At 45.1% G+C, this 25,139-nt stretch overlaps 1 protein-coding gene across 1 annotated transcript; it reads left to right on the plus strand.

Moving 5' to 3' along the window:
• The first annotated feature begins 850 nt into the window (after positions 1–850).
• ENOPH1 (enolase-phosphatase 1) lies at positions 851–25,139 on the plus strand. Its single transcript, XM_053252157.1, has 6 exons — positions 851–1,289; positions 9,065–9,166; positions 11,812–12,014; positions 13,872–14,004; positions 18,498–18,621; positions 21,446–25,139. Exons 1-6 carry the CDS (start codon positions 1,206–1,208, stop codon positions 21,586–21,588), a joined length of 789 nt encoding a protein of 262 aa, XP_053108132.1. The 5' UTR covers positions 851–1,205; the 3' UTR covers positions 21,589–25,139.

Consider the following 25,139-nt stretch of genomic DNA (forward strand, 5'->3'; position numbering starts at 1 on the left):
CCCGAGCGCGATCTATAATATCGAGTGACGAGGGAGGGAGTGGGTCCTTCTGCACTATCCTTGTACAGCCTGTCCTGCCAATAAATCACTTGCGGGGTGGGGGAGCATGTTCCTCCCGCCAACGGAGCCACTCTCCCATCACTTGAGAGCGAGGATGAACCCTCTATCGACAGTGGTTGGAAAATGGCCGTTCTTCAGCTTGATTACACAATACGGTGCCGCGGTTTTGCACGCGTGCGTTTTAAGAGTTGCACAAGGTTTGTCCAAAAGTCCTTAGCCGTAGTAGCGCCAACCAGCGACTTTCGCTTCGGAAAATCAGAATGATGGTCACTTGCGTGCATAATGCATGCAAGGACAGCAACAAGACCTGAGGCTCGGTTTTCTCGTCTCTTCCCCCCGCCCCCCACGAGCGGTTAGAAGCAGCAGGACCAGAGTCTTCACTTCACACCGCGGAGGAAGGTGCAACTCTGCAGCTTCACCGCGCTTCGCACCGCTCCTTGCTTCATGCACACGTGCCAGGAGGTCCAGCACCGTTTACAGCGCCCTGGACTTTTGCAACTGCGCCGCAATGCATCCGGATCTTCTGCTAATAACTGAACTCTAAAGCTCCGACCCGCTTTGCATAGGAAGGAAAGGAAGCCCCACGGAATAGAGCTGGGCGACTAAACTTGCAGAGGAGGACCAAGCTGCAAAGCTCTACTTTTAGGCACGTCTACTCGCAAGTCATATGCATCAAACTCAGGGGGGTTTAATCCCCCGCAAGATGCATATATTCAACAAGGCTACCCCTATAAAATATTACATCAAACTGGGAGGCGCACGCAACACACCAATGGCTCCTCCTGCCGTCCCTTATCTATCCTGGGGCATGTTATTATGACAGTCCCGCCTTCCTCTCCATTTCTCCCGGCCAATCAGGCTCTAATAAGCTTCCGGATGCTGCGGCGAGTCGCCTTCCAGCCACGTGGGCTGCTTCTTCCACGCCTTCCTACGGCAGGTTCCGCTCTTGCCTGTTTTTTGCGATTCATCCAGGCGCCTTGCTTGCTGCTGCTGCTGCTGCTGCGTCGTCTCTTAAGCTGCATCAAGCACCGCTCGGGCTGTCTGCTGCGCGTCTCTGGCTTGATCCAGCCTTTGTGTCTGTGCGTGCGTGCGCGCAGCATCCGCAGCGGTCCGCCCTCCGGTTCTGTTGCTGCCCGGTGGTGGATATGGTGGGTTTCACGGTACCCGCAGAAGTCAGTGTGATCCTGTTAGATATAGAAGGCACAACAACTCCGATTGCATTTGTCAAGGTGAGGTTTTCCGGGTGGGCATGGAGCAAATTAGGCCCGTCTCGAGTTTGCAAGAATCGGTATTGAGGTGACTGTTGAAAGTAGTCCCGGAGATCTTAATGGCTTGATGTTGCGAAAAATATTGTGGGGAGAACGTACCCAGGAGTAGCTTCAGTCTGTTGCTGTTGTTATTAGCATTAATAATGTTGTTTTATTTAGGATATTTAAATACTGCTTTTCAACAAGAATTTCTCAAAGCAGTTTACGTAGCAAGAAGAAGTGATGCTTTGCTGTCCTCGAAAGACTTGGAATGGAAAAAATAAACACATGGGATCGCTCCAGCAGCAATCTTATTGAAAAGCAACCCTGGAAATTTAAACTCTTGAAAGCAATCCTTGATATTGTGAAAAATATTTGGAAAGGATATCTAGGAATAGTTTGTCTGTTGCTGCTGCTGTTATGGTTAGAGTATTTATATGCTGCTTTCCAACAAGTTCTCAAAGCGGCTTACCCAGCAAAAAAGGTTATTCGTTGTCAAAATGGTAAAAGAAACACAAAGGGAGACGCATCAGCAGCTGCTACTGGAAGGGATACTCGACTGGGCTGAACAGAGATGTTGCTCTCCCTTTGCTAAATATAACACCACTTTAGAAGGTGCCTCTTTGCCCATTTAGCAGTGGAGTTGGCATCTTCTGGGGAATGTTCTTTGATTCAAGCTCTGGGCATTGGGGGGCTGCAGTTCCAATGCATACTTACTCATAAAGCACAATCCCCACTGAAGTTAGAGAGGGGCTTCCTCCTTTTTGAGTTTTGAGTTAACAAGCATGTGTAGGATTGGGCTGTGTCACTAGCATTTGTTCTTCATGCTGAGCATGGCACTTTTCTCTACCACCTTATTCCATTTCGCAGCAGCCTTCTGCTGAGAAACTTGGCGTGTAATCAGTTTGTTTTTAAAGGCAACAGTGGCTACCCCAGCAATCAGTCAGCATTCAGAGGTAGAGTGTCTTGGAACATGGAAGATCCACATAGCCATCAGGAGTAGCCATTGATAGACTTGCCCTCTGTGAATTTGTCTAAACCCCTTTTATTTATTTATTTGATTTCTATATCACCCATGTAAAAATGGCTCAGGGTGGTTTACATAGAGAAATAATAAATAAGATTTATTTATTAATGTCTTTTAAAGACATTTGAGCTAGTGGCCATCACCTCTGTGTGTAAATCACGCAAATTATGCATCATGTTAAGAAGTACTTTCCCTGTCAGTTTTAAATTTCTTGTCAATTCTTTGACCCCATATTCTATTGTTGTGAGAGAAGTTTGTTTTACACAGAGATCTGGTTTAGGTAGATTGTAAATGCAGTCTTCCTCCCTGCGTGAGTGTGTGCATGTGCACGTGTGCACATGTGCGTGTGTGCACTGTAATTGTGTTATCATATTGTAAAGAAGTATCTGTTGTAAAATGAAAGTGGGTTTACCCAGCCCCAGTGGTCCTTCTAATTTTTTTCATCTGTGTGTGGAACGAATTCTTTCCTGGGCGGCAGTATCAAGGCACTGTGTGCACACATGCATTCAGAGTGGGGCCTTCCTAATTCAGCCTGAGCGGGATCTAAAATGAATTGAGTGGACATCAGAAAACTTGTGAGCGTGCGCACGCTTTAGAGGGCCCAGCCCTGATTCTGGAAGAATTTTACTACTTATGTGATTTATTCTTGGCAGAATGTGGAATTGAACACAAGCTGTCTTGTTGATTTGTGTGTGTCAGGAGGAGAGCTGGTCTTGTGGTAGTGAGCATGGATTGCCCCTCTGCTAAGCAGGTTCTGCCCTGGTTTGCATTTGGATGGATGACTACATGTGAGAGCCGTAAGCTATTTCTCTTAGGGGATGGAGCCATAGCTCAGAGGAAGAGCATCTGCATGCTTGTAAGTTCCCTCCCTGGCTTCTTCAAGATAGTACTGAGAGAGATTCCTACCTGTAACCTCGGAGAAGCCGCTGCCTGTCTGTGAAGATAATACTGAGCTAGATGGACCAGTGATCTGACTCAGTATATGGCAGCTTCCTATGTTCCTATGAAGAAGGTTCCAGGCTCACTCCCTGGCATCTTCAGGTAGAGCTGGAAGAGACTCCTGCCTGAAACTTTGGAGACCTGCTGCCACGCAGTATAGACGATACTGAGCTAGTTGCACCAATGGTCTGACTTGGTATAAAGCAACTTCCTCTGTGTGTGTGCGTGCGCGCGCACGTGTGCGTGTGCACACAAAACTGGTTAACTGAATGCTTGCTCATGATCTATTACATCCACAACCCACTTAAGCAGAAGCACTTGGATTTTAAGCCAGTATTTTCACAACAAAGCCAATGGGATTAGCGTTGCTAATTTCTTGGCACTTTTTCCCCACTTAACTGTAGATTTCCAAACAGCTTGCAGTTCTAGAGTCTGTATGACAGACTATAACAGAACATAACAGCCTTCCTGGAGTAGGCCTAAAGCCAGTCCAGCATCCAGTTTCCCACAGTGGCCCACCGGATGCCTTGGGAAGCCACACAACCAGTTGTGTCCCCTGTCCTGCCACTGCTCCTCTGCAACTAGTATTCAGAGGCATCCTGCCTCTGAACTTCATGGAGGAAGCGTGTAGCCATTGATAGACCTGCCCTCCATGAATTTGTCTAAGCCCCGCTGAAAGCCATCCAAGCTGGTGGCCACCACTGCATCCCATAGCAAATAATTCCATAGATTAATTATGTGCTGTGTAGCAAAAAAATGTATCCTTTTATTGGTCCTAAACTTCCTGGCAATCAGTTTTATGGGTTGACCCCTAGCTCTAGTGCTGTGAGAGAGGAAGAACTTCTCCCTGTTCATGTTCTCCAAACCGTTTTCAATGTAGCTTGCTGTTTATATATTAACAGAAGATCTTTAGAACTGGACTAACAAATCTTACAAAAATAAAAAATCCAAAAAGAGATTGTTAGTTCTCTATACTTAACCACTTTTGAAAAAAGTAGAAAAACATTTTGTAATCTTGACAGTAATTAAACCTTTCGCTTTAAATCCATGTACTCCTGCTACATGAGCAAGAGCGGGTTTTTTCAGGATCCTGCGTGTTGGTCTGTCACATCAGGTATTTGGGAAACCAGGTCATGGTTTGTGCCTCAGGCTTCCCGCTTCACTGTGGTGTACTCATGCTTCACTGTGTGTTTTTGCATGGGGGAATTATCATTGGTATATCCGGGGAGCATTCTTCTAGGCATTTAGAAGTGTGTATTGAGCCTTTTGATCCTCATGGTGTACCCCTTCAAAAATATGACTTGCATGCTCTGCTTTCCCATGCTTCTCTGAGGCAAGCAGAAATGAATAATATTTAGATGTGTTGGACTACATTTTGTTGGATGACAAATCCCGTCATCCCCTGTTACATGTTTGATGGGATTTGTAGTCCAACAGCATCTGGGGACTCAAGCTTGGAAACCCCTGTGTTTATATATTGTCTTACTTGCATTACTGTTTAAATTTTCTAGGACCCCCACATCCATTACATGTGTGACTCTCTGAAATGTCTTTTCAAGAGTACCTCTCTGTAAAATTCCAGACACGCTTCGCTGGAACCTCCTGTGCGAACCCATTGAAATGGAAGGGGCAGTCTAAGAGTGTAAAACTTGCATGAGTACAATGGGTTGCTACGAGTATTGTTGTCATTAATCACAGTTAATGTTGTCTCCCAAAACAGCATGCTGTCGAGTGTTATCAAGTGAGCAATCAAAATACAGACATTTCTGAATGGCAGCTATTGTACTGTAGGAGTTAAGATTGTAGGCTATGAACTGGAAAGACTCTGGTTTAGATCTTGGCTCAACCGCTTCCTGGATGGCCTTAAGCAAGACATAGGGGCTGCTCACGCTGGCTGGGGTGGGGGGCAGTGTTCCCCCTAAGGCATGCGCATGTGTGCGCGCTCACACATTTATAGCCTACTTTCCAGTAGGCTTATGAGATCACCCAGCATTCTGTGCATGTGTCCGTGTATCAGCTTCACAACACCTGGACCAATATACACCAAATTGGGTACAGTTGTAGGGACACATAGTGGCACCTCAACATTGTAGTTTGTGATAATGTCATCCACCCCAATCCAAGATGGCAGATACGTAAACTTTGGAGGTCCAAGTGGGCTAACTTGTGAACCGCTTAACCGATTTGAACCAAATTTGCTACAGCTTTAGGGACACATAGGGATGCCCAAATGGTGTGGTGTGTGATGTCATCCACTCCAGTTCATGATGGTGGCCGCGTGAACATCCGAAGTGCAAGCAGGCTAATTTTTGGACTGTCTAACCCATTTGAACCAAATTGGACAAGGTTGCAATAAATGACACACAGGGAAACCTCAGTGGCGTAGTTTGTGATGATGTCATCCATCCTGATTCAAGATGGTGGACGCATACAATTTGGAGGCGCAAGTGGGCTAACTTGTGAACTGCTTAACCGATTTGAACCAAATTTGCTACTGCTGTAGGGACACCTCAACAGCGTAGATTGTGACAACGTCATCCAACCCATTTCAAGATGGCGGACATGTAAACTCTTGAGGTGCAAGTGCACTAACATGTGGACAGTCTAACTGATTCAAACCAAATATGCTACAGCTGTATGGACACATAGAGAAGTCCCAATGGTGTAGTTTGTGATGATGCCATCCACCTTGATCCAAGATGGTGGACTTGTGAACTTTTGAGGTACAAGTGCACTAATTTGAGGACTGTCTAACTCATCTGAACCAAATTTGATACAGTTGTAGTGAGTGAGCCACAGGGACACCTCAGTGGCATAGTATGTAATGATGTCATCCACCCTGATCCAAGATGGTGGGTGCATGAACATTTGAGGTGAAAGAGGTTCACAATCTAACTTGTGAACCTCGATTTGAACCAAACTTAGTCCAGTTGTAGAGATAGTGAAAGGAAAGTAAGTTGATTAGTTCTTACTAGAACAACTTGTTTGATGTCTACTCAGTTAATTTTAGATCCTGCTCAGGTTGAATCAGGAAGGCCCCACCCTGAATATATGTGCGTGCACACTGCCTTGATACTGCCACCCAGAACAAAGCTTAATTCTGCACACAGATGAAAAAAATGAGAGAGAACACGGGTGAGGGGGGAGGCAAGGTTCAGTCTACCTTCCCTAGATGACCGCTCACAGCCCTGAAGGCACGCAAGCCATATGCCCACAGGACCAGCACTGCTGGGAGCAGCACAGATGAATCTCCATGTTGCTCCAGACAGTGCGAGTATGCGGAGGCTGTGGGATTCCCAGTCTCTGGGAATCCCACAATGCACTACGCAATGCATTGGGGGATTCCCCCAAGAAACGGATGCTCTAGGTACCCGTATCTGTGTGCAGCCGGCCTAGAAGCAGCCTGGCTAACACGCGAGCAAGTAGCCCGGGTTAATGGAGCACTCGCTCCCTTAAGCTCAGCTAGCGGCTGCACTAAAAAGCCGGTCTAGGTGGTGCTGGCCCACTGGGATCAGGCCCGATCCTGGCGGTTCTCACGCACAGCCAACCCAGGCTGCCCGTCCCTAGTCTGGGTTAGGCTGCGTGTGAGAACTGCCTCATTATCTGTCCGCCTTTGGTCATTGTGGCTGGGGATGGTGGGATTTGTAGTTCAGCAATATCTGGGGACCCAAGTTTGTGAAACCTTGTGCTAGTCTAAAGCAGGGCTACATAACTTTGGCCCTCTAGCTCTTTTTTGACGACAACGTCCATCATCTCCAGCCTCAGTGGCCGATAACCAGGGATTATGGGAGTTGTAGTCCAACATCTGCAGGAGGGCTGACATTGTGCAGCCCTAGTCTAAGCTGTCACAAGATTCTTTTAAATGCTGTGAAATTCTGAGAGATGGTATATCTCTCTTGAGATACTCCCCCACCCCCACCATCAGCTCCCAAGTTGATTCCGAAGTATGAGCAATCAACCTTGAACTTCATCACTTTCATGGCCTGAAGGTCAGATCATTTGTCGTTTGGCAAGAACATTGTCTCTGGTCATGAACTGAAGTGTCAGACTTGACAAACCTTTTTGTTCTCTGTATAACCTGGCTATGCCTGATATAGATGTTCTTTAGACAGGGACCTTTCTGGATACTCAGTAATAGCAACTGTACAAGCACTCTTTGCTAATTCTACATTCAGTGGTGCATTTAATTGAAAATCACACTGTCCCATCACAAGTCTCAAGCTAAAAGTGTTGCACTTGCAAATACTGCTGTATTTTGTAACACCAAGAACAGTAACTAGTGGCAGATAAGCAACTAATAGGATTTTTTTTAAAGTAAGAAATGCATATTATAGCCATTTCAGGTGATCCAACAAAACTCAAGTTTGTTGAATTTTGAGTGTGTTCCAAAGGTCTGGGGGGCTCTCACACTCCCTTCTCTTAGGGGTTGGGGCTGCAGCTTGGTAGTAGAGTGTCTGTTTTGCATGCAAGAGGTCCCAGGTTCAATTCCTGGCAATGCATCTGTAGGTAGAACTGTGAAATACTCCTGCCTGCTGCCAGTTAGAAGCTGCTGCCAGTCAGTGTAGATAATACTGAGTTAGATGGACCAGTAGTCTGACTCAATATGAAGCAGCTTCCTGTGTTCCTCTCCGCCCCCATCCTTGGTGCAGAGCTGTGATGCAAGAATCCTGGTTAATTAACAGCTCTGCTTGTCATCTGAACCTGGGAATTGTGGTTTATAAACCAGGATCCAATCACACGAAGTTTTAGAGAGAAGGCTGCTGCACTTGCTTGTGAAAAATGTATTTGGAGCAGTGTGTTGAAATCAATAACAATATGCCTGTTGATGATGACAGACCTATATTTCACTCTGGCACGTGGTTCCTAAATGCAATATGTGGGATTAAGACCTGCTGATTTAATTGATTCTTACTTAAGCATGCTGTGGATCATAATGTAAATCTATACATAGCCCACAACGGGGGTGGGGGTGGGATTTTATCTAAGAAAGGAATACAAATGTCACTTTTTAATGTTTTGCTTTTGCTTTTTAAAGTGGTTGAAATATGGAAATTAATTCCTGACTAGAGGTTTCCCTCTCTTTTAGTTTATTTTATTAGCAAAGATCTATGCTCCTAAAAGCTGTGCATCAGATAGAAATATACAGGTGAAGCTTTTCTCCATCCTTCCATCTCTCTGCTGGGGGAGAACTTTCTCTGTTGATCTCTGCCTGAAATATAACTGTTAAAGGCACAGAGCTTCTGTCAGTGAAAAGAGTAATCCTACTGTTCCGGGTTCTCTCTAATTTTTTTCATGTGTGCGAAATGAGTTTTGTTCTGGACGGCAGTACCAAGGCAGTGTGTGTGCACGTGCATTCAGAGTGGGGCCTTCCTGATTCAACCTGAGCAGGATCTAAAATTATCTGAGCGGACATTAAAAAAAACTTGTGAGTGCCTGCATGTTCTGTGCGTACGCCTTAGAGGGAACACTGCTACTGTTTGATCTGAATATCACAGTTAGGAATATCACATAATGTAGGACTTGCTGGACTGTACCGTTTCAGACTGTGCCTCCACCTTTTGACCATTCCAACATGCATTTCTGCCTTCCCTCAACCTAAAATCTGAAGCAGTGTAATCCAGGAAGGGCTGTGTAACATGGCATTTCTGAATATGCAGTTTGGCTCTTTACAGTCACTTCAGCCTTCCAGATGTTTTTCATAATTCTTTTTTTAGATTATGATGGGAACACCATATCTGCATATACATACACAAAGGCAGTCATTTAACTTGTGTGCTTTGTGCATCACTAGGACACCTTATTTCCCTACATCAAAGACAATATTAAAGATTACTTGCGAGCACACTGGGAAGAAGAGGAGTGCCAGCAGGATGTCGGTCTCTTGAGAAAACAGGTGAGGTACCTGAAGTCTCTTTCTTTCCTTATAGCCTCTTTGTTTTCTACTTCTCTGTCTGTTTAACATAACTCTTAGGGCTATTCCAGCCTTGCAAACAGTTCACACAAAGCTGCAACCCACACAGATTTTTAGTAACTTAGCTGCACAACAATCCCAATTTTGTTCTATTTATTTAATTAAAAAGCTGCAGGCTGCTTTTTGGGAAAATGTCTCCTAAGCATCAGATAGTTGAATTAAAAAGAACAGTGTCAAAAAAAATTAAGAATGGCATAAATCAGGAGCCACTGGCTAACATCCAGATGATGATGATTATTTATTGAAATATTTCTGTCTCGCCCCTCCAATTCAGTACTGCTCGGGGTGGCTCACAATAATTAAAGTAATAAAAAGTGTAAAACAACTAAACAAATAAAATGCAGCAAAAAATAATTAACAAAATTCACGCATTCATTTTGTTTAACAAAGTGCTTTTGCAACAAACAAATTTGTCCTACCATAAGGTGATTGCTTAGCTGTGCTAAACAAAGGGGGAGTTGTGACATGCACCATAGCATTCTTGTGCAAAAGTTCCCTTTAAAACATAAGATCTGTCCACACAATTTTTAAAATCGGGATAGGAGCTGGATTATCCTGTTTTGCATGACAGTGAGAACCCATGGAAATCCCTCTAGCCCAGGCTGTTCAAAGCAGGGTAACCCCCTAGCTTTTATACCCTGCTCTTATCCAAGGTAGGAAGAGAGGAGATTTCTCCTATCTTGCTTTTCTGCTTGTGTAGATCAGGCCTGCTCAACTTTGGTTCCCCAGATGTTTTTGGAGTACACCTCCCATCATCCCTAGTCACAGTGGCCAGTAGCCAGGGGTTATGGGAGTTGTAGGCCAACATCTGCAGGAGGGCCAAAGTTGAGCAGCCCTGGTGTAGATTCACTTATCTTTTCTACCCAGCCATTGGAACTCAGCAGGCATGGAAACAATAGAGAGCTGTGGCTACAGGGACACCATCCCTGTATGTGCCACTTTGCAAAGCACACTTTGTGATCCTGTAGTAGAGTGTCTGGGTCCTCTGCAGTGCTGGGTGCACCTCCTGCTTCTTCATAGGCAATCAAAGGGCACCTGCTGATGTCAGGCTCTCTTGTGTGCTAACAGTGCAAAGGATTCTGGGAAGGCCTGCTAGGCCTTCAAAGGGCTTTCCATGCTTGCAGCTCCTGATTTCAACAATGGGCACCTCACCTGGCTTAATCATGTGTTTCCTGGGTTTGCTGACAGGTTCTGATCATGTGCTGTTACTGGGCTAGGAGCTGTCTAACCTTCCAATCCACTCCCAAATGGTTGTGTGAACAGGCCTAATGTATTTTAGCATGTGGTACACGTAACCCTAGCCACCTAATGGCACAGCAGGAAAGCATCTTGCCTAGGGAGCAAGAAAGAGGCTGTCAGTTCGAATCCCCACTGGTATGTTTTCCAGACTATGGGAAACACCTCTGTCGGGCAACAGCGATATAGGAAGGTGCTGAAAGGCATCATCTCACACTGCGCGGGAGGAGGCAATGGTAAACCTCTCCTGTATTCTACCGAAGACAACCACAGGGCTCTGTGGGTGCCAGGAGTTGAGACCAACTCGACAGCACAATCTTTCCTTTCCTACACATAACTCTGGGGATACGTGAGACACAGGCAGAGGGTACAGGATAAGGAGGGGAGGGAAAGCCCATTGAGGGGTATGGAGGGAAGAGCGCCTCTTTGCTTTTGCTGCCGAATACTGCCTAGAACTAGTCTTGCAATCTTTTCCTTTCAAAAAGAATTTGGCACACCACTTAACGCTTTATATTTCCCAACAATAATTCGTTGTTTATGGCACTGGGTGCGGCCCTCCTAGCGTTGACCAATACCACCTCTCTCGCCCAGGTACATACTCTCAATTGTGTACCCTGCATTAAAAGGTGGCAACCCTACCCACACTAGATTGGATGTCTGTCATATCATGATCCTCTATGCACAGCCCTTCTTCCAGCAAATGGCACACATTACTCTAAATAGAAAACCCACTGAAAAATTGTGGCGGTACTTCACATTTTCAGAAATTAAGGGGTACATGCTGCTTAAAAGGTTGAGAAATACTGCTTTAAAACATATGAATTTGGTTGTGCAATTGTCGCACAAGCATGCTTGTGATAGCACAACAGTAGTCTGGAACCCAGCTTCAGGCTTAGCAGAAGTGTTATGTGCAACAGCCTTGTGCTATAACATCCTCCTGCAAACTTTTAGTTAGTCTGAATGTCAGCCACTATAAATCAGTGAAGTCAAAAAAGAAACCATCCCTCCAATACATGCATGGCCTATTTATTTATTCAAGTAGATCTGTAGCTTGTCCCACCCCAACTTAAAAAAAAAAAATCCTTATAATAAAATAAAGAATTTTTAAATTTTTACTTTGAATTGTCATTACAAGCAGTGTTCCCCCAATAGGGATTCCCAGGAGTTGTGGACTAGAACTCCCAGCATCCCCAGCTGCAGTGGCCTTTGGCTGGGGCTTATGGATGTTGTAGTCAACCACTTCTGGGAATCCCTGTTACAGGGAACACTGATTATGAGTCCCCATAATGGTTAACATGGTCACCTTGCTTTTGCTGTTCTACATTTGAAAGGCGGAAGAGGACTCTCATATGGATGGAGTTGTGCCTATTCCGCTGGAAACCAGGGACGGGGAAGAGGAGGTCGAACGTATTATCCAGGCTGTCGTAGACAATGTCCGCTGGCAGATGTCTTTAGACAGAAAGACCACCGCCTTGAAACAGCTCCAGGGTCACATTTGGAGGGCAGCATATGAAAATGGCCGTGTGAAGGGAGAGTGAGTACTTTGCGTAGGAATCCTATATGTGATACGAGGGGCCCATAGATCCATTATGGCCTGTGTACTCATGACAGTCTCATCACAGAATATCTGCAATGAGGAGGGTGAAGGAGCACTTCTGTAGGAGAAATTGACAAGAGGAAGGTGTTCACCCTTCCTTCCACCCAATGCTTTCTCCAGGCATTTTTGCCTCCAGCTGGGCTTATTTTTAGCCTGCTTTCCAGTAGACCTATGAGATCACCTGGCATTCTGTGTGTGTGTCATCCCCCCCCCCCCATCAACTTCACAATGCCTGGACCAATATGAACCAAATCAGGTACGGTTGTAGAGACACATAGCGACACCTCAACAGTGTAGTTTGTGATGTCATCCACCCCAATTCAAGATGGCGGATGTGTGAACATTTGAGGTGCAGGTAGGCTAACTTGTGAACTGCTTAACCAATCTGAACCAAATTTGCTACAGCTGTAGGGACATACAGGGATGCCGCAATGGTGGGGTTTGTGATGATGCCATCCACGGCGATCCAAGATGGCAGATGTGTGAACGTTTGAGGCGCAAATGCACTAACTTATGGACTGTCAAATGGATTTGAACCAAATGAAGTACAGTTGTAGTGAGTGGCACACAAGATACCTCAGTGGTGTAGTTTGTAATGATGTCATCCACCCTGACACAAAATGGTGGACACGTTAACTTTGAGGCCCAAGAGATCTAATTTGGGGACCTCAATTTGAACCAAATTTAGTCCAGTTGTAGTGATACTGAAAGGAAAGTAGGCAGATTAGTTCTTACTAGCCACCTAATGGCGCAGCAGGGAAATGGCTTGACTACCAAGCCAGAGGTTGCTGGTTAGAATCCACGTTGGTATGTTTCCCAGACTATGGGAAGCAGCGCTATAAGAAGATGCTGAAAGGTATAATCTCATATTGCGTGGGATGAGGCAATGGTAAACCCCTCCTGTATTCTACCAAAGACAAACCACAGGGCTCTGTGTTTGCCAGGAGTCAAAAACAACACAACAGCACATTTTACCTTTAGAACAACTTGCTAGTCTTGGAGTCTGACTGGGGAGAAACAGCTGACACGACTGCATAGGATTCTGCCTTATACTGAGTCCGACCATTGGTCCATCTAGCTCAGTGTTGCCTGCTCTGAGTGGCAGCAGCTCTTCCAGTTTTCAGGCAGGAGTCTCTTTTCTCAGCCCTACCTGGAGATGCTGCCAGGGACTGAACCTGTGGTCTTCGGCATTCAGAACAGTGGTTCTGCCACTGAGCTGCAGCCCCATCCTCCCAAAACAACTTGAGGAAGGGGAAGGGTTTGTGGACAGAAAAATGGTCAGAAGGCTTAAGCACCCGTTGTTGCTGCCTCCTGCTCCTCTGCTAGAAATGCCCCCCTCCAGTGTTCCTCTAACAGGGATTCCCAGAGGTTGTTGACTACAACTCCCACAATCCCCAAGCAAAAGCCATTGCAGCTGGGGATTCTGGGAGTTGTAGTCAACAACCTCTGGGGATCCCTGTTAGAGGGAACACTGTCTCCCCCGCCCCAGCTATTTTGTTACTCAGCAAGCCCAGGGGTTGTGAGCCTGTGTTCACTAGCTGCATAATTCTGCCTTTTGGCATCTTATCTGAAATATCTCTTGGTGCCCAAAGTGAATATTCTGGCAAGAGTGATAATCAAAATTGATTTTGCTGTCAGGGTTAAAAATGTGTATTGCTGAGATCCTAACTCAGTGTTGTGTGTGTTTACATTATAAACAATGTAAGCATGGCATGAGGAAGGCACTTCAGTTGCATTTTCAGGATTTTTTTAGCATTGCCCCTCGTGTGACCTTGCTATTGTCCTCCGCTCTAGGTTCTTTGAGGATGTGGTTCCAGCAGTGAGAAAGTGGAGAGAAGCTGGTATGAAGGTTTATATCTATTCTTCTGGGAGTGTGGAGGCACAAAAGCTCTTGTTTGGGAACTCAACGGAAGGTGATATTCGAGAGGTAGGTGCAATCTTCAAAAAAAAAGGTGTTCCCCTCACCCCACCCTCTTTTCCTTCTCCCAAATGGTGGTGCTTTGCTGCCTCTTGATTTAGCATGTTTGCTGCATTCATAAAGCAAAAACAATGCAAGTTTGGTTTCGCACAAGGCCAGCAGCATAATATGCTGGAGCAGGCCGTCTTATGTTACCCTTCCTATGGAGTATGCTCTTCAGGGAGGCTCACCTGGGGCCTCCACTTAAGTCTTCTTGGTGCCAGGAAAATACCAAAATGAATCAGGAAATGCTACAATGTTTGGGGCTAGGGATGTGCACAAACCTGTTTGGTGGTCCTTTCTGGACCGCCGGACCGATTCAGAGGTCCGGCGTTTGGACTGGTTTGGCGGTGGCAGTGGTGGGGGTGTTAACTTTAAGGAGCAGGGAAGGTGCTCATCTCCCCTGCTGCGTTTCTCCCGCCAGTGCTGTCTCCTAAACCGCTGGCTCAGGGGAGCACTGTATGTCCTTACCGCCCCGGTCAGTGTCGGACTGGAAGTGGCCAGTGTCCGTAAACTACAGTTGGTCCAGAATGCGGCAGCCAGGCTGGTCTCTGGGTCATCTAGGAAAGACCATATTACTCCCGTATTGAAGGAGTTACACTTGCTGCCGATATGTTTCCGGGCAAAATACAAGGTGTTGGTCATAACCTATAAAGCCCTAAACAGCTTGGGCCCTGGGTTTTTAAGAGAACGGCTTCTTCATAATGAACCCCACCGCCCATTGAGATCATCAGGAAAGGTCCGTCTGCATTTGCCACCGGCTTGTCTGGTGGCTACTCAGGGACGGGCCTTCTCCGTTGCTGCCCTGAGGCTTTGGAATGCGCTCCCTAGTGTAATAAGAGCCTCCCCATCTCTGACATCCTTTAAAAAGTCCTTAAAGACGCATTTCTTCACCCAGGCTTTTAACTGATATTGTTTTGATTGTTTTGAATGTTGTTTTTAGAATATTGTTTTAAAAATTTTAAATTGTGTTTTACATTTCTTGCTTTTAAATATTTGTTTTGTTTTGCTTTTGTTTTTAATTAATGTTTTACTTTTTAATCTTGTTGTAAACTGCCCAGAGACTAAGTTTTGGGCGGTGTAAAAATATGATAGATAGATAGATAGATGTGCACACATGCACCAACCACTTATGGTCCAACATTGACCGGGGTGGCCAGGAAGTATGCTGTCGCCCCATGCCAGCCAAGACATCACATGCGTGGGGAATGAGCACCCTTCCTGCTCCTTAAAGGTAAAACCACCCAGCCTGCCGAACTGGCCCAGCGCCGGTTTGTGGATTTTAGTTTAGAAAAGAAAGTATCTACAGGTGAAACTTGGAAAATTAGAATATCATGCAAAAGTCCATTAATTTCAGTAATGCAAATTAAAAGGTGAAACTGATATATGAGACAGATGCATTACATGCAAAGCGAGATAAGTCAAGCCTTAATTTGTTATAATTGTGATGATCATGGCGTACAGCTCATGAAAACCCCAAATCCACAATCCCAGAAAATTAGAATATTACATGGAACCAAGAAGACAAGGATTGTAGAATAGAACAATATAGGACCTCTGAAAAGTATACAATGTACTGTGCTTGATTGGCCAGCAAACTCGCCTGACCTGACCCCATAGAGAATCTATGGGGCATTGCCAAGAGAAGGATGAGAGACATGAGACCAAACAATGCAGAAGAGCTGAAGGCCGCTAATGAAGCATCCTGGTCTTCCATAACACCTCATCAGTGCCACAGGCTGATAGCATCCATGCCATGCCGCATTGAGGCAGTAATTGCTGCAAAAGGGGCCCAAACCAAGTACTGAATACATATGCATGCTTATACTTTTCAGAGGTCCGATATTGTTCTATTCTACAATCCTTGTCTTCTTGGTTCCATGTAATATTCTAATTTTCTGGGATTGTGGATTTGGGGTTTTTATGAGCTGTACGCCATGATCATCACAAATATAATAAATTAAGGCTTGACTTATCTCGCTTTGCATGTAATGCGTCTGTCTCATATATCAGTTTCACCTTTTAATTTGCATTACTGAAATTAATGGACTTTTGCATGATATTCTAATTTTCCGAGTTTCACCTGTAAGGGAGGGCATGACTGGGTTATACAATTATTCATGGTGCAGATAAAGTAGAAGTTTTTTCTCCCTTTTGTTATGACACTAGAACCAGAAGTCATCCAATGAAACTGATTGGCTAGCGATTTAGCACGAAGAAAAGGAAATATTTCTTCATGCTACACATAATTAATTGGTTGAACTTTCTGCCACAAGATGTGATGGCCACAAGCTTGGATGACCTTAAAAGGGGATAAGACAAATTTGTGGAGGACAGGTCCATCAATGACTACCAATCTTGATGGCTATATGCTACCTCCTGTTGTTGCTTCCCTGGAATAGGTGTTCAGAGGCATATTGCAGGGGAGCAACGGTGAAAGAGGGGATATGCCTTCATCTTCTGGTTGTGGGCTTCTCAGAGGCCTCTGCTTGGCCACTGTGGGAAACAGGATACTGCACTAGATAGGCCTTGGCTTGGAACATAGGAAGTTGCCTTTTACAGATTCAGACCATTGGTCCATCTAGCTCAGTATTGTTTACACAGACTGGCAGCGGCTTCTCCAAGGTTACAGGTAGGTCTCTCAGCCCTATCAGGAGATGCCAGGGAGGGAACTTGGAACCTTCTGCATGCAGATGTTTTCCCCAAAGTGGTCCCATCCCCTCAGAGGAATATCTGACCGTGCTCAAATATGTAGTCTCCCATTCACATGCAAACTAGGGTGGACCCTGCTTAGCAAAGGGGACAATTCATGCTTGCTACTGCAAGACCAGCTTGATCCAGTAAGACTGTTTTTATGACCTCTCCAAAAGCTGGCTCCAGAGGGAACAGAATGGTTGGAGGAAACAGAGTGCCAGTTCTTGAATTGCAGGGAGCTTTTCAACAGGATTTAAAAGCAGGCTAAAAATAACCCACATAAATCCGATTTCCCCAGTTTTAAAAACTTGTGTTTTTAGGCTGCTTTTAATTCTTCTGATGTTTTTGTGCTGCTGCTCTTTTGTTGTTTTTGAGGTTTGTGTTTTGATTTTGATGTGATTTTTGAAAGGTGCCCTGGAAGTTTGCTTATTGACAGGCTGAATGTAAATAAACTGAATAAAGATGTTGTTCGGGGTGTGAACTTAACTCTGTGTTTCAAACACTGAAATGCTTTGGAGTGCGAATGGGAGAAATGAAGGAAGAGTAGGGAGGAATTGTGGGGGGAATGAGGCCTGGTCTCCACCTGCAGCAAAATGGGGTGGTAGACTCCTGAGGCAGTAGACCGGATTGTACCAGTTTGGGCTGAAGGTGGGAGATTGGGATTTTAAAAATGCTTCCCTATGTTAAAAAAAATAAACTCTGTTGGTGGCATTCCAGAACAGTTGGGAGCAGGCTGGACTAGCCGCTTTCTCTCTGCTGTGCTAGTGATTTTATTTATTTATTTATGCCTCAAGTTGTTTACAGGGGATTCGCATTCAAAAATGGCACTTGCCTGTAGTCCGAAATGGTACAGTCCACTCTGCCGCCTTAGGATTCTACCACCTCATTCTGCTGCATGTGTAGACCAGGCCTAAGAGGTTCTGTCAGTACAATAGTCAGCAACCTGTATTAACCATGCAAATTGAGTATATGCTTATCAGTGACTTGCTGTTGTCTTTTTAGTTCTTCACTTGTGCGTGGAGCCCTTAAGAGCTCCATGCATAAAGATGAAATTCCTAAAATAAGAGCTTTACATAAAATCTCCCATCCAAGCAGCTTCAAGGTCTGGTCCTACTTAGCTTTAGCAAGTGGATTATATCATGGGCCTTCAGACTGTTTTCTCAGCAGGTTTTGCATAATTCCACTAGTCTCAGGAAGGGTCAAAGAGCTGCACAGGCCAGTGAAGCGCCATCCACTCAGCAGCAGAAATCCTGTTCATTCTGTGTCATGAGCAGCGGCGTGGCAACCTGCCGAGTGGAGGTGGCCACACAGGAAGTAGTCTTTAAAACCCTCTAAAGCTTGGGACTCGGGTACCCAACAGGATACCTGCTTCCTATCCATGCACTGAAGCCATCTTTAGAGGTCTTTTTGGAGGTGAGGCCAGTAGTGACTGGGGGGAAAAGGCCTTCTTAGTTGTGGCATCCCACCTATGGAAAGCCGTCCCCTGGAAGGCTTGCCTTTGTCCTTTGGGCATCTGACGAAGACCTTTTTATTCTCCTAGTCCTTTTAGAACAAATCATTTTTAAATGCTGTTTACAGAGCAAAGGCAACAACAGATTTAGTACAAAAGCAGCTTAGGGATATTCTAAACACAGTAAATAAATAAAATAAAGTAGCCTTTGTGTAACAGTTATTTTATATACACCTAGGTCTCCAGATTGCCACTTAGTATATAGAACTTGTTTCTTTCCACAAGCAGATTGCTCCTCTTCTTAATTTCATTCTTTCAGCTCTTTGATGGCCACTTTGATACGAAAATAGGCCCCAAAGTTGACAGCGAGAGTTACCAGAGGATTGCTTCCAGCATCGGGTGTTCCACGAACAACATCCTGTTCCTGACAGACGTCACTCGGGGTAGGACATCCAGTGGTTGTCTTGCTGATATCCTTGTGCCAGCAGGTGTGCTCTGAAATTGTGCACTAAACCTGCAAAGTAATTGGTACCAGAGAAGGCCCCCTTGAAACAGTGGCGGCCTATATGGGTGGGGTGGATGGAAAATGAGCTCCCCACCCCAACTGCCTTGCTCTGCCTAGTCTCCCCTGCCAGGATGCTAACCCCAGGCGTGTGGGTTGGTCGGTCTCCAAATCGGGTGAATGACCAACCTACACACCTGGGGTTAATGGTGTGGCGGGAGAGGGAGAATTCATTCATTCATTCGATTTCTATACCCCCTTCCAAAAAATGGCTCAGGGCAGTTTACATAGAGAAATAATAAATAAATAAGATGGATCCCTGTCCCCAAAGGGCTCACAATCTAAAAAGAAACATCAGATAGACACCAGCAAAAACCACTGGAGGGATGCTGTGCTGGGAGTGGATAGGGCCAGTTACTCTCCCACTGCTAAATAAAGAGAATCACCACATTAAAAGGTGCCTCTTTGCCCAGTTAGCAGGGGTAACTTAAATGAGCCACACCTGCAGCCTGTTTTCTGTCCCGCCCCCATACAGGCTGCTGCTTCCATGAAGAAGAGTGGCAGGAAGTTGTGCAAGCATTCTGCATGGTAATTCTGTTTATGCCACTTCCTTTTTTCAACTTCTGCCCTTTCAGTAGTCTATCTCTGATTGAGCAAGAGAAAATGGAGAAAATCCATTTAGGTTGTCCCAATTCCAAGCATCAAGCAGAGTCTGTTAGATTCAGACATAGTCAGAGCCAGAGCAGGAAACTAGAAATAATTTCTGTATAAAGGTCTTTTATCTGATATCATCAGAGTGTGTCTGCTCTGAAAAAACATAAGTTTCTTCCTTGTTGCAAGGAATTATGTTCCAAGGAAAGCAGACTTCTCCAAAATCTGCCAATTAAGTATTTTTTAAAATAAAGATTAATTGGCATAACTTCTTAATTTGCTTTTCACTATTTTGCATACTTTATTTATTCTGGCTCTGCTGCTCTTGGGGAGGAGCAAGGAGTTGTGATACTCGGCCCAGATGCTATACCATTGGAACTGCAGGGGGATGTTGCATAATTATTTCTCTCCCTCCACAAATGAAGATTTTTGTTTAAGAAAATGCAAAACATTTTTTTAAAGAAGTATCATGTTGAGTGGTAGGCTAAGTTAGCACGCTTTCTCTGTCATGCTAGTTTTCCACAAGTAGGGAGATTTTGATGGGAACATTGAAACATGCCATTTATTCCAGTCTGCATGCTGAAATGGCACAGTCCTGGGAACTGTATACCATGTGATTTATCTGTGCGTATAGTTTGGCCCCAAAGTATCTTAGAGAAACCTACAAGGCTGGACCAGGGACTAGCAGCATATGTATGGCGCAGGTGACTATCCAGGAACAACAGACTGGGTGTCTTGGCTCAGCCACTTTCAATTGGTTGTTTGTTTATTCCCATGTTTCCTCCAAGGGGCGCAGGGCTCTCCCCTTCCACTTCCCTATGTTATCGTAACAACCCTATGATGTTGGGCTGAAAAGGATCTGTTCTGGTAGTTGTTGCTCCAGGAAAGAGCAGAGCAGAATTGATCAGAAAGTTGGATTGTCCTGGACAAGGATTAAATAGACTGCGTTTTCCTGTTGTACTATAAGGATTACTAGCTGATCCAGTGCAGAGTGTCTGCTCCCCTAGTTTGCCACCGCCACCTTCTCCCCCCACCCCACCCCCTACCATCACTCTTTTGTCTGCCCACCTTCTCCCCCCGCTCGCTGCCCCTGCCGCCTTCTTCTTCTTGTGTTGTTCCCTGCCTGCCGCCCGCCCCAAACTCCTTTTGCACCGCCCACCCCCACTTTCTGGCTGCCCACTTGCTGACCAACGAGCCAGCTACCAATTGCGGCCGCCCACTGCCATTTTCTTCAGTTGGTTGGCCACCACCATCATATTCATTCTCTGGACTGTCCCATGGCTATCCGGCAGCTCTCTGAACTCTCGTGAGAGCTGTCACACATGGGATTAGCCACGGGTGTGTCTCTTTCTTTTCCCCCCCCTTTTTTTGCATTTTAAATTTTTATTGGATTTTACAATAGCTTTTACATTCAAATTACATTAATTTATCTAATTCTACACATAAGTAAATATTGACTTCCCGCTTGCCTATCTGCGCAGTTCACAATAACTATACATATAAACCATTGCTATAATAATTCAAAACATACATACTCCACAATACTACTTGATTTTACCCAACTCAACCTGCTATTATTACTATATTTAGCCACAGGTATGGAATTATATATAAAGATACTTGATGTATTTGAATCCCTGAAGCTTTAAGCATCTTGGAATGTTAGCATGCTGTGATTTCAGCAGCCTGTTTTCCTGCATTTCTCTAGTAACAACTCAGCATCTGATGAAGTGGGTTGTCAGCTGTGAAAGTTTAATGACAGGGCTGCTCAACTTCGGTCCTCCTGCAGATGTTCGCCTACAACTCCCATAATCCCTGGCTATGGGCCACTGTGGCTGGGGATTATGGGAGTTGTAGTCTAAAAAGCAGCTGGAGGACCAAAGTTGAATAGCCCTGCTTAATGACCATCTTATGATCCTTTTGGCTAGTTTGAGTACTACCTACTTCTTTACAAGTACCTGTGAGTTTGGTTCGGCTGAAAGATGGCAACTGGTCCAAGATTACCCAGTGAGCATGATGACTGAATGGGGATTGGGTCCTCGATCTCTCTAGGCCTAGTCTGACACTGGCTCTCCACTTGACTAATGTGCTGTTTTTGTCATTTTCTTCCGCAGAGGCTGATGCCGCAGAAGAAGTTGACATGCATGTGGCTATAGTAGTCCGGCCAGGCAATGCAGGACTGACGGATGACGAGAAATCTTATTACAGACTTATAACCTCTTTCAGCGAACTGTACCTGCCATCGTCAACACCGTGAGAAGAAGCAAATTTGCACATGGATTTTTTTTTATTTTTAAGAAAGACCAAACACCGCCTGATGAAATTCCCCTTGAATAATTTATGGTAGTTTTGTTGGTGATAAGAATGCAAAAGAGAAATCATTGGATACTTGGCCCTCTGAGGACAGGAAATCAGGACTGCCGTGATTAGAGTGACCAATGGTGTTGTGAGTCTGTTTCAAAGTAACGCCCGTGAAATCCCCAGTTGGCAGTCTGGCTTGAGAATTGCACATCGAGGAATCGGAAGGCATGCTCCACTGGACGGGTCTACTGTGCAAGCCCTTCTGAGATGACTAGGATGGTGCAAGCGCACAGCAGTGCTTGTCTGCACTTCTCATTCTCACCACAAAGGGGCTTGCTCAGGACACCCTCCTGGTGGGTTGTACCCAGGCTAGGGGTGCGCATGGGCCCCAGTTCGGGCCGTGGTTCAAATTCAGAGTGGTCTGTGGTTCGGCAAACTGGTGGTTTGGGGCGATGCCGGGGGGTAGGGGTAGCGAGCAGCACCTTTAAAAGTAAAGCCACACGTCCTTACCAGCATACAGCATCACTGACCGCCACTCCACACAGCTTCCTGCTGCTCCAGGGCTCTCCCCAGCAGCATGCAGCCTCCACGTGTGGAAGCCAGTTAAGTGCTGGAGCCATGCGGCTGCACACGGGCTGCTGGGAGTGCTGACGCCACAGTGGTCAGTGATGCTGTATGCTGACATAGACCAGCAGCTTTATTATAAAGGTGCCACTCGCTGCTCCACCCCCCTGGCACCACCTTGAAGCCCCAGACCAGTCCAAATTCGGACCGCGGCTTGATCTGTGCACATCCCTAACCCAGGCTGTTCTAGCACAAGCTCACAATCCCTTGGGTTTGAAAGCCTCCTGCCAGTAAAGATCTCTTAAGATCTTTCTCTTTGCCAGTAGGTAAAATGATACAACTCATTGTCCCAGTTCTTTAAAAGTCTTGCAAGCTACAGCTGATGGGCTGAGTATTCTGCTCTGAGAAGCAAAGCAAGTTAGTGTGTGAGGTTTGCCAAATTGCAGACTGTATTTGTAAATGCCGTTGAGGCCTTTCCAGGTGGTAGTGATGTGTCTTGTGTTGGAGATACTCCATATGATGCTTCCTGAGCTAGCGTACCCATTTGAGGAAATTGCATTTTCCCTACACTGAGTCGCTGGGGAAATGTAATCTCTCCCCCACTCTGCAATTGCGACTATTGAAGGTGTGAGGTTTTATTTTTAAAGTTGTACTAATATTGGAGACACCAGTTGAATATTGCCTGTGACATCGCTGCTGCAAGCAGTCGCTTCTACTCCTACCTGCATCATGTTGAGAGTGTTTAATAACCCGCCATGTATTTTCCTTTTTTTTGCTTTTCTTTTTTTCTTCAAAGATTCTGTGTTCCCAGTCTCCCGAACAGTAGTACATGTCTCTCTGTCTGTCATATGAATGAATGAAACAAAAAGATATGTGTCTAGGCTCACTCATGATACAAAACCAAGGCCAAAAAAATCCAGGTTTATGTAATTACAAATTTTAAAATAGGAATTAAAAATTACAAATAACCTGATAAAAGCAGTCAATAATAGATTCCTGTACAGTTGTAAAAATCAATACACCCACTAGCTACAACAAACTATTCACAGAAATGGATTCTTATCCAAAAGATACAATAATTCAAGAATCTTAGTATAAAATACACAAAGAATCATATTCACTGTTGAGTCCCTGCAGAATGAGTCAGGAGGTTCTGTTGGAGAATCAACAGTGAATATTATTCTTAGTGTATTTTATATTAAGATTCCTGAATTACTGTATCTTTTGGATATGAATCAATTTCTATGAATAAAGTAGTATCTGATAGGTGTATTAATTTTTATAGGACTGTACAGGGATACAGGACTGTTTTTATTGGGTTATTTGTAATTTTTTATTCATATTAATATAAATTTGTAATGACATAAGCCTGGTTCTTTTGGACTTTGGAAGTAAACAATGTGTCACATACTTGCCTCCAGGTATGCCCTGCAACATAACTGCTGCCTTGCAGCAAGATGACTCCTGCCCTCTTCTGTAATGTGAAGAGGAGAGGGGTGTGTGTGAGAGTGTGTGTGTGAGAGAGAGAGAGAGAGAGAGAGAGAGAGATTACCATCCTCACTGGATGGGGTTTGTGTTAAGAGACACATGTGTTTGTTTCTGCACAAGCACCATTGTCTGAAACTATGTTTCTGCACCTTGTAATAACTGCAATCCTGGTCATGGTCTGAAGGCAAGTGATGTAGCAGCTAGAGGTGTGTAGAATGTTCCGGGGTCAGAATGTTCTGCCTCAAAACTGGCTGTTTCAAGGCTTCTGAGCTTGGAACAGAAAAGCGGGGCCTGTTCTGAGCCTGAAACGGATCCACCCCATACCAAGTGCACTCTTCTGGCTGCCACGCATGCGCAGTCACCAGAAGAGCACCATTTGGAATCCAAAATGGCGCTTGGTACGATTCAACAGAAAGGGGTCATTTCATTGGAACAAGGGGCACAACAGCTTGTTTTGACGGAACGGTCTGCACATTTTGTGTTCTGTTCCGAACTCTGAACGGAACGCAAAATGTACACACCCCTAGTAACAATGTTCTTGAACCTGAGCAAGTCTGGGTCTGTTCAGTGTCTGGATGGCAGATTGCCTAGGAACCCTGGCTGACATACACAGCAAGGATGCATCAGTGCAGTGAGAGAGCAGCCTAACAGATCTTCCTAACTAATTGCAGCAGGGAAGTGGCAGTGTTTGATGCCCTCTCCTTCCCCAGCACGCCTTCTTTGCCACCCGAAAATATGCCCCCGAGGGCTGAGCAGCCCTTATAGACATATTTTCGAGTGGCATATTATAGGGCTTCCTAGGGAAGGGGAAAGTGTCCGGAATTGCTGCTTCCCCAATGCTTGGGTATGCATGTGCAATGTATGTCTGCCCCTGCCTGTTTGTCAGTCCCCTTCTATGGCACTCTGAGTTCCATAGTGGGAAAAGGGTGGGATACAAATGTAACTGTCTGTGGTGGACAGTCTTATCCTGAGGACAAGCTTGGTGTACAGGTTCTTCAGGAACCAAGGAATTCATAAAAATAAGTTGGGGTGAAGTTTCTTTGGAGTTGGGCATCTCTTTGGTTCATGTGGGTTTCACAGCATGTTATAAACTGAAATGATGCTGTTCTCACTTGCACATAGGAGGGCAGCTGTATCCTAGCAGCCCTCTACAGAAATACGCCACTTCTCAAAAACCTTTGCATGCTGGGGGGGAGGGGGGGAACCACAAGTGACTGTAAATCCACCTGTGATAATTTTAGCAATAAAGTTTCCTTTTGTGTGGTCATGAAAAACACTTGTCTGTGTTAGATGAGTTCCATGTCATGGTTTACTTTTTGCCTTGTGGTGCATGAATTGTAATGGATCTGTTGCAGAAACACCCTGCAGTGATGCTGCACTGAACCAGCTTCAGTTTAAATGGTCACCCATGCAGTAGACATGCCTGCTAAATAAAAGTCTAGTTTTATGGTTTGA

This window comes from Hemicordylus capensis, chromosome 5, assembly GCF_027244095.1.
Source record: "Hemicordylus capensis ecotype Gifberg chromosome 5, rHemCap1.1.pri, whole genome shotgun sequence".
Classification (NCBI taxonomy): Eukaryota; Metazoa; Chordata; class Lepidosauria; order Squamata; family Cordylidae; genus Hemicordylus; species Hemicordylus capensis.

Bases quoted from the DNA above. Each gene is read 5' to 3' on its own strand.
- ENOPH1 (XM_053252157.1), top strand. From the start codon at position 1,206: ATGGTGGGTTTCACGGTACCCGCAGAAGTCAGTGTGATCCTGTTAGAT. The intron at 1,290-9,064 runs GTGAGGTTTTCC...GTGCATCACTAG, and splicing joins CTCCGATTGCATTTGTCAAG to GACACCTTATTTCCCTACAT. The intron at 18,622-21,445 runs GTAGGACATCCA...TTTCTTCCGCAG, and splicing joins CCTGACAGACGTCACTCGGG to AGGCTGATGCCGCAGAAGAA.